Here is a 9,725-nt window from a genome sequence, read left to right on the forward strand (position 1 = left end):
AGGCAAGGCTGCTCCGCGCTCCCTGGGGGAGGCTGTGGCTCGCCGCTCCCCGTCTGCGCATGAGTCACCCCGGGAGGCTGGGGAGGTTTGACTATTTCAGGGGCTGAGCAGCGGAGCTGCCGAGCGGCCGGGGAGAAGCCGGAGGGGCTCGCTGGGAGCTGAGCAGGTGCCTCCCCCCCCCCTGGTGCCCGGGTCGGTCGGTCGGTCGGGGAACGGGAAGGGAGGAACTTCTGCGGGCGGTTTGAAGCGGGCAGGGCGGGCGCGACCTGGGGAGAAGGTGGGATCGTGTCAGGACCCTGGACAGCGCCGGCTGGCCGGTCGCCTGTGCTTTCCGGCAGCCTGAGCTTCAGATCCACCCAGAGCCTCCACCAACATGCCTGGGGATCCCTGGATTACCCCCCGAGAGGCACCTGCCATGTCCCCTTGCCGCTCCATCGCTGAAGCCTACCCTCTGCTCACCAAGGGGCGCATGGCTACCTGGTAAGAAATGGACTTGGCAGGAGTTCTCTTGGCTTTTTTCCTGGTGCTGGTGCTCGTTATTTCTCTGCTGTCCAACCTGCTGGTGCTGCTATGCTTCATCTACAGTACCGAGCTCCGCAAGCAAGTCCCCGGGGTCTTCCTGGTGAACTTGTCCTTCTGCAACCTGCTCCTGACAGTCTTAAACATGCCCTTCACTTTGCTGGGGATCCTGAGAAACCAGCCGCCCGTCGGTGACTGCATCTGCAAAGCGGTGGGCTTCCTAGAAACTTTCCTCACCTCCAACACCATGCTGAGCATGGCAGCCCTCAGCATAGACAAGTGGATTGCCGTGGTGTTCCCCTTGAGTTACACCAGCAAGATGCGGTACAAAGACGCCGTGCTTCTGATGAGCTATTCCTGGATTCATTCCTTGACCTTCCCTTTGGTCTCCTTGTTTTTCTCGTGGGTAGATTATAGCAACGTGTATGCCTCTTGCACCTTGCACCTGGGAGAAGAGGCAGAGAGGAGGAGGTTTACCGTGTTCACCATCGTGTTTCACGCCACCAGTTTCATGCTGTCCCTGGTGATACTGTGTTTCACCTACTTAAAGGTGTTTAAAGTGGCCAGGTTCCACTGCAAAAGGATAGACATTATTACAATGCAAACGCTGGTTTTGCTGGTAGATATCCATCCCAGGTAATATGTGTGTGTGTGTGTGTGTGTGTGTTAATTCCGATATGTTCACAGTGTTTGAAATCACCCTCTCCCTTAAGGACCCAAAAGCCATGTCTTTCCTGATGGCCCCTTCTCGTGCAGCGTTTCTTTTCTAACTTCAAAGGCTGTTTAATTAATTCATCTGTTCATTTAGTGTCAGAAGCCTGTGGCTATATATTGATAGGCAGCTTTGTTTAAACGGGAAGCGAAGGTTCCCAGAAAAGCCAGGACACTGAATGGCTGAATCCCTCACGGGTGTTTATATCGCTAACAGTATCCAGAGGGTTGGTGGGTTCAGGGCTTTTGTTCGGCATGTTTGCATACCCTTCATTTGACAAGTTTCCGCACCTGAAACCGAGTCTCGATGGCAGACTTTACTGTTGTCTCAAGAGTCTCCTCGCGTCTTGTCTTAACGCAGTGATTGTTATTTTCCCTTTTCAGCGTCAAACAGCGTTGTCTTAATGAGCAGAAAAGGAGGCGGCAGCGGGCTACTAAGAAAATCAGTATTTTTATAGGGTCTTTCGTGATCTGCTTTGCTCCTTACATTATCACCAGGTTAGTACTCCCTGCCTCTTCCGGGAGCCTTTGGGAGCAATATGCCATCAAGAGTAAGCTATCCCAAGATTCCTGGGACAGCAAAAAGACATTGAGATGATAACAATAAACAAACAAACCTTAAAAGTCATTGGGGATACTGTGTTGGAGGAAGGGTGATAGATTTGGGGAAATATGAACATATAAACATAGGGAGCCAAATCAAGCTAAACCAGATTAATTGGTAAACTGATAAAGTAATATGAGACCGTGCAGTTTTATAAGATCTTTTTGTTTGCTTTTTTACAACAAGGTATAGATGCCTCTTTCAGAAAGAGTGGGCTTTTAGGACTGAAACCAGAAGTTCATCACATCCCATTGGGGGTTTTTAGCAGTCTGGCTTATCAGCAGCACCTCCATTACTTAGTCCAAAAATGGACTCAGGCGCTGAAGGTTAAAATAAACAGTAAAGCAGGGACAGTTTTTCCAATATATATATATATATGTATGTGTGTGTGTGTGTGTGCGCGTGTGTTTTTTAGAGGCATATGACTAGATTCTCAACTGGTTGAAGCTCATTGACTTAAATGGAGCCACAAAGATTTGCACCAGCTGATGATCTGGCCCATAGTTGCTGTGCCGGGAAATATTATCGATGAAATAATCTCGGATTTAATCCTGTGCCCATGGAAGTCAGTGGCAAAACCCCCACTAACTTCAGTGGTGCAGGATAGTTTTCCAGGAAGTGTCAGCTCCTAAACACTAAAAAAATATCCAGTTTAAATCAGAGGTTAGTTAAATGTCAGCAGACTGGATCTTCAGCTGGTGTAAATCAGCAGAGTAGAAACCAATGGAGCTACACTGATTTACACCAACTGAGAATCCAGCCCATTATTTTTAACATGGATGAAACTGAGTCATGATTTTCAAAAGTGACTTGTTTTTTGTGGGAGCCTGAATTTTTTTGGGTGACCAATTTATGATACCTTGAAGGGACCTGATTTTCAGAAAGTGTTGAGCATCTATCTTCTTAAAATCAGACCCTTTGAAAACACATCAGGCTGGAGACCCAAACAATGAGGCACTGAAAACACTACTAACTTCTGAAAATCTTGAGTTTAGTATGCTGATTTTGCATAATTAGGGCCATATTCCATCATCTTCGCTCATCCTGTTCCTACCACACTTGGCTTCAATGGGACAGCTGGACCAAGGAAAACTTTGAAGGACAGACCATATAAATTGTTCTCAATTTTTCCAGCCTTAGCTTATGTATGTTTTAACTTTTGAGATGACATTTTTTATTATTTCACCTTTTTATTAGTTGAAAGGTTCTTGCTTGATTGGCTAGGCAGCTGCATTTCCCCTTCTTCTGGAAGAATTGTTACAAATATTAACTTGACACCAGAAAGTTAAAAGGTTAATTGATTAATGTTCAGTACCTTATGAGTCATTTTCTGTTCATTATTGTGACCATCAAGCTAAAACTCTATACCAAGCAAAGGATGGATTCTGCCATCTTCATTCAGGCTGTATTATACCCTGTTCAGCAAATCCCGGCCTCCAGACACTTTTTAATTCTGAAATATTTCCCATAAACAATTGAAACAGAAAGCCACTCCATTCCCCAGACAAGGTGTTATGTAAATGTCAGCTAATAATGCATTTTCTTAATGCACTAAGTGACACTGCATATGTCAGTATCAAGAAAATTAAAATGCAGTTATCAAGGGGCGAATTCTGTCCCTGCTCCCCTGGCCTCAGAGGACAGCAGAATGGAAAGGATTTGGGGAGGGCTACATAGGCATCTATGAGGGCTCCTTGCAGGGTTAGGCCAGGGAGAAGGTTGAGGTAGGGCTGGAATATTTGTTGCCATGCAGACCTTCCGTTCTTTCCCCACTTGATGGGCTGTGTCGGGTCCACAGAGACCACACCAGCCTTTGAGTTAGAACAGTCTTCATGGATGCTCTGGGATAGAGGATTCCCCAGCACATTGCCTCGCTACTCAGGTTATGCTCTGAGATCAGGATTTGCCCCTAACTTCAGAAATGTTAATGAGATTTTGGAAATCAACAATAAATTTTGTCTGTTGGGACTAAACCCAATGGATGAAGTTCATCCTTGCTATAACAGCATTGCTATCATCACTACCCTTTAGCTCACTGAGGTCAATGGGAGTTTTTCCATTTACTTTAGATTAGGATTGGGACCATAATCTATTATATAATACACAGACATACTCAAGTATATCTATATATACAGTTCTTCTGTTTGACAGTGTTCTACAAAAATATTCATTTTGTAAAGATCAAGCATATATACCATATGTGGAGGTGATATCCAATACAGGATAAACTGAGGAACCACGTACCATGTGATAAATTGCAGATCCACATGATACACTTATTTATAATGCACTTTTTGACTTCCTTGCCTGCTTTATGTCATTAATCCATCTCCCTGAGACTTGTTCTAACATTCCAAGCCCTGGAGCAGTTACAGATATCAGCTACCTTCTTTAAATTCACTTGCCAGAGAAGTGTGCTCCCCTCCCCACCCTATGCACACACACACAGCTGTGGAATTTGCTGCAGTATTTCACCTATCTGAGGCCCAGGATGGGCAAGATTCAGTCCTGAATGTGTGCCAGGTTTTATAGGCATATAACTTTAAAATCCAATATTCTTCAGCCCTGAAAAATGAGAGCTTTTACTACAAGAAAAAGGAAATTCCAAGCTTCCTAAAGAGACTAAGACCTCATTCCTAGCTCTGGGAATGCCTGGGAGATCACACTTCAAAATCATTATATTTTAATGTATAGAAAAGCTAGGTTAGGTCAGTCTCAAAGGTATTTATGGTGTCTTCTGAGCTCTGTGCAGCTGGCCCCATGGTAATTAAGGCTTTGTGGGTGAATAGATATGAAAAATTGTACAAATAATTTTGTAAAGAAACCTCTCCACTTTATTAAAAGAGTTTTTCAGTAGCAGATGTGACATAGGCAGAATACTTGATGTTATAGTATGGTGTTCTGTATGCCGTTTCTTGTCACTCATTTGAGATGACCTGCTTAACTCAGTTACAGTTTCACCACTCATGATTAAGGCTACATTTTAGTCACAGGTATTTTTAGTAAAAGTCATGGGCAGGTCATGGCCCTAAACAAAAATTCACGGCTTGTGACCTGTCCATGAATTGTACTATATACCCCTGACTAAAACTTGGGAGGCCCAGAGGTACTGCGGGTGCTCTGGGGGAGTGACCTGGGACTCCCACTGCTGCTGAGGAGGAGGTGAGGGCCGGCAGCGTGGCCATTGGTAGCTGCAGGGGGAAGTGCTGCAGGTGGAGGCAGTGCGCAGAGCCACCAGGCCACACCTCCACCTAGGAGCCAAGGGAGGGACATGTTGCTGCTTCCGGGGAGCCCCCCGCCCCTGAGCTCCCTCCCGCACCCAAAGCCCAACCCTCTGCCTCAGCCCTGAGCCCCCTCACACATCAAAGCCCCCTCACACATCAGTGCAGCTGGCCCGGGGGCAGGCCGAGTTGCTCAGGTGGCCCCTGGGTCAGCCGCACTGGCCACTGCAGAAGTCACAGAGATCCCAGAAAATCACAGAATACGTGACTTCCATGACCTCCATGACAGACTCACTGCCTTACTCATGATTAACACACCCATCCCAAAGTCATGCTGACAAAGTCTTTATGCCCAAGATTCTAAACCTGTGGTTCAGTGACTACTGGTGATTCACAGAGCACATGGTGGTGATGTAAAGACAGGTAGCTGGTCACATAGCAATGAGATCTCTTCCTTGTTTCCATCTGCTAAATAATATTAACAGACGGTTAAAAATGCTTAAATACTTTCCCAATTTCACTTTTCCAAGTAAGCAATTGCAGTAGTTTTCCCACGGATATCTTGTGATTGCAAAAGAGAGGGGAAGTAGTCTGAATGATCGAGAATGAGAGCAAATGTCCAGGAGACAATGTGTATTATCTTGAGGTGCTTTATATCACACCAGTGCATCATGTATTCTCTTTTCATACACCTCTACCCCGATATAACGCTGTCCTCAGGAGGCAAAAAATCTTCCTGCGTTATAGGTGAAACTGCGTTATATCGAACTTGCTTTGATCCTCCAGAGTGCGCAGCCCCGCCCCCCGCAACACTGCTTTACCGCGTTATATCCGAATTCGTGTTATATCGGGTTGCGTTATATCGGGGTAGAGGTGTACATAACATTTCACAATATCATTACATAAGGATATATTAATATATAGCACCGTAGTACATGTCTTTCTACAGCTTGCCTAGGGAGAGGGAAGCAGTCAGAAAGGCAAAACCTTGTCAGACAGCACTGAAATCTTGAATATATTGCCAATTGCTAGGACAGCTCACCAAGTAGAATTAGGAAGAAGGTTTTGCAATAAGTTGCTACACTTCTTTGTATACAAGACATGGGAGTATGTGACCTCAGTGTTTAAATATATAGTTAATACACTTTTTCGTCCTCATGGCTGTCTTTACTCAGGAAAATCGCCCATAAATTTACCTGTGTATTGACTGCAGGATCATCCCCTCGGGTGCTGCATAGTATAAAAATTTATTCTTAAGATGCTATTATGCCTGAAAATGTGAGTTGAACGGTTTGCTAGTGTGGATGTAACATTCAGCTTTTCCTCTTTGTTAATGTTTAACAGGTTGATAGAACTTCTTCCTTTTGTTACCATAAACTACTACTGGGGGATTGTAAGCAAGTGCCTCACCTACAGTAAGGCTGCATCAGATCCATTTGTTTATTCTCTTTTACGTCAACAGTACAAGAAAGTCATGATCAACATTGTCAATAGGATACTTAAAAGGGATCTGTATCCTTCATCTGGCTACAACAGCTCTCTAGACACTGAAAATGATTATTGCTTACACAGAACATGCTAACATCCTGACAGTCATTAGTCTTCAAGTTAGGTCTGACTTTTGCCACCAGAAGGACTCCCGAGGACAGCATTATATCGGGGTAGAGGTGTATGTAAAGAATGATATCACCTGATCTATCACATTGACTGGACAATGGTGAAGCATACCTTTTGGATATGAAAGCTGGATTCCTGCAATGCATTTGATTGTGGGCTTTCAAAACAGGCTCTTCCATTGTCTGCATTTAGTACAGAATGTGGCCGCAGAGAGACTGTCAGGGATGGGCAGAGGTGATTCTGCCTAGCTACTGCTTTGCCTTCTGCATTGACTGCTTCTTGGCAAGTGGAGTAAGTTCAAGGTTTGGGGTTTAACTTTTAAAGCCTATAACATTCCAGATGCCTGGAATTTTACTGAGGATCCAGCATCCTACTCTCTTAAAGCAAAGATTCTGGGACTGTTGGAGCCTACGGCATGAACAGATAGTTGGAGCACCATTTGTACAATATATTTGCATCTGCAATCCTGGATTTGTCTTAGTTTTAGACCATTTTAAAAGAGTATTTTAATTGATGGCTTGTTGTATTGATGCCTAGAATGGGTATTATGGATGAGCACTTTGAAAATGAGATTATTATTATTATTTATTATAAGGCAACATGATTGTAACATAGACTTTAAAAGTGGTATGTGTATTCAGTATACCAGTATTTTATCAAGCATAACCAAAGTTACCTTGTTACCATGTATCTGATTTACTAATATTTAGCACTTTTGTGATACCATATAATTACAATAATCGCAGTGACAGCAACAAAGACATAATCAGAGTTTAGTTAACTAGCATTGTAATTTATGTCACTGAGCCAGGTCCACTCAACACACCTTTCATTAGGAGGAAATCAGGTCAATTAGTTTGTAGAAGTGCCACTATATTTAAGATATTTTTTGTTCAAGAGCTATCTGATAACATATAGCTATCTGATAACATACCAGGATAAAATAGAGTAATTATTTTTAAAGAAAATATAATGGGGAAAAAATCTTTCATACATCAGGTAAATTTGGTGAATAGCAGCAATATGGTATGAGCGTTTGCCTTTTATTTACCTATTTAATTACTTTATTACTTATTATTACTTATTATTATTATTATTATTAATCTAAAAAGTCTTTTGGAAAATACTGGAACAAATTATGAACAGTAGTCCATCAATTATATGCTATAATGGATACAAATGAGCAGTGTTCTGTGGAGCTCAATAAACTAATGCTTTGTAACCAAACAAAATCAATTTTAAAGTGTATTTTTAAGAAGAAGAATACCTATAAGACAAAGTCTAGTGTTTGTTTTATTTTTTAGGCTATAGTTGCATTAAAATTAGGGATAGAATATTGGCTTTGATCCTGCAAAAAGCTGAGAATTCTGATCTTGATTCAGCAGAGTACTTAAGCATGTGATTTACTTTAAGCACTTACGTAAGTCATATTGGAGTCAATGGGACTATGCACATGATTAAAGTTAAGCATATGTTTAAGCACTTTGCAGAACCAGGGTCAAGCGTTCAGCAGCTTGAAGGACTGAGCCTATTATCTGCAATCTGAGAGGATGATAGGGCCCTATTAAAATTTCACTGAAGTCAATGAAAAGGCTCATACTGCATAACAAATACAGTTTCATCATGTTATCCTCTGCTTTCAAAAGCTGAGGTCTTTCTAATGCTCTATTGCCATGCAAGTAAATTAGGCCTCCATGTTCTGCACCTATAGCTGGCTAGTGTTAAAGCTTAATATGCTTTATCATGATTTTGCCTACTTAGTAAAATATTTGTACTCTCTCAAATTTTGTGTAAATACAATATTTCGGAAAAAATCGTTTATAGCAACTGCATCAGCAGTGTAACAATTAGACATCTCTCCTGGAGGAATGCTAATTTGTTTGTCAAGCATTTTTGTGCCAAAAAGTTTTGATGTGCTCTGACATCTGTCACTACGACATTGATCTGTAAACTTCAGTGCGTTTAATGATAGCTGCAATGTTTAGCTGAGCTATAGTTTTTTAAAGAAAATGCTGCTCCCTTTGAGTATTACATTTCATACTTAGCTGAATGTATTGCAAAATGTGACCTCCAAAACAATATGGAAATGAATAAAAATATTATTTGTGTTTACATTTTCTAGTGTTAAATGAATATGAGAGGAGAAACATAAGATATTCTGACAATATCTGAAATCCGGACAGCACTCTTTTAAAAATCAAGAGTCAGAACCCGGTGCAGCCTGGTGCACCTCTTTTGAAGTCAAATGAACCGTGCCGATTCATGCCAGCTGAGGATAGAGTGTCAGGCATATATTTTGTAATAGAAGCTCAATGCGGCAAGATGCTTAGTGCCCTCAGTTCCCGTGATCTTCAATTCCAGAAGTTACTAAGCACTTTTCAGGATGGATCCCTAAGAGCAGATAATTCCGATGTATAAATTAGCACTTGATGTACCTTTGTGAATAATCATCATCACAGAATGATTACTGAATATGGAATTATCCCACCCTAGTCTGACTAACACAGAGAGATTTTTAACTTCACTTTGACAGACATATGCAGCATTCTTCTGTTTTGGGCTGTCTATATGAAAACTACAGTGGAATCAGAATTCTTTAAGCATCATTTTAACCCACGTGTTACAGTGCATTTAGAAAGTGATCTTAAGGTCGGTGAGTGGGGGTTAAACTTAAGGTTGCTTGGAAAAAAATAGCAGCTTTGAATCTTAATGTGTTAAAATTACCCTTAGAAATGCAGTTCATCATTTTGTGAGCTACTTAATACTCAACTAGACAAAGCCCTTGAAAAGATACTGTAGAGGGAAAAGCCTGTATTAGCAGGGAGATGGGGACTAGAGGACACAATGAGCATGTTTTTTTTCCAAAAAAGTTACATCTGCAGTCGTGCATACAGAAATGCCTGTACCGTTATGTGTACAATTTCATGGACACTCAGCATGATTCAGGTATTCGTATCTGCAAGTGTCCTGATGTGTTTGTAATTAATGTGTATAGCCAGTGTGTGTATCTTATCGTGGTAACTACACGAGCAGGTTAGGGGCACAGTTGTGCA

At 42.1% G+C, this 9,725-nt stretch overlaps 1 protein-coding gene across 1 annotated transcript; it reads left to right on the forward strand.

Annotated features, from left to right (window-relative positions):
* The first annotated feature begins 487 nt into the window (after positions 1–487).
* On the forward strand, positions 488–6,637 carry GPR78 (G protein-coupled receptor 78). Its single transcript, XM_045017491.1, has 3 exons — positions 488–1,155; positions 1,615–1,728; positions 6,400–6,637. The coding sequence occupies exons 1-3, from the start codon at positions 488–490 to the stop codon at positions 6,635–6,637; spliced, it is 1,020 nt and encodes a 339-aa protein (XP_044873426.1).
* Positions 6,638–9,725: the final 3,088 nt, after the last annotated feature.

Source organism: Mauremys mutica, chromosome 5 (assembly GCF_020497125.1).
Source record: "Mauremys mutica isolate MM-2020 ecotype Southern chromosome 5, ASM2049712v1, whole genome shotgun sequence".
NCBI classification, from domain to species: Eukaryota; Metazoa; Chordata; order Testudines; family Geoemydidae; genus Mauremys; species Mauremys mutica.

What these genes read in the sequence shown, in the direction of transcription:
- GPR78 (XM_045017491.1), top strand. Translation starts at nt 488, where the DNA reads ATGGACTTGGCAGGAGTTCTCTTGGCTTTTTTCCTGGTGCTGGTGCTC. An exon ending in CTGGTAGATATCCATCCCAG is followed by an intron (nt 1,156 to 1,614) that starts GTAATATGTGTG and finishes TTCCCTTTTCAG; the next exon opens with CGTCAAACAGCGTTGTCTTA. An exon ending in GCTCCTTACATTATCACCAG is followed by an intron (nt 1,729 to 6,399) that starts GTTAGTACTCCC and finishes AATGTTTAACAG; the next exon opens with GTTGATAGAACTTCTTCCTT.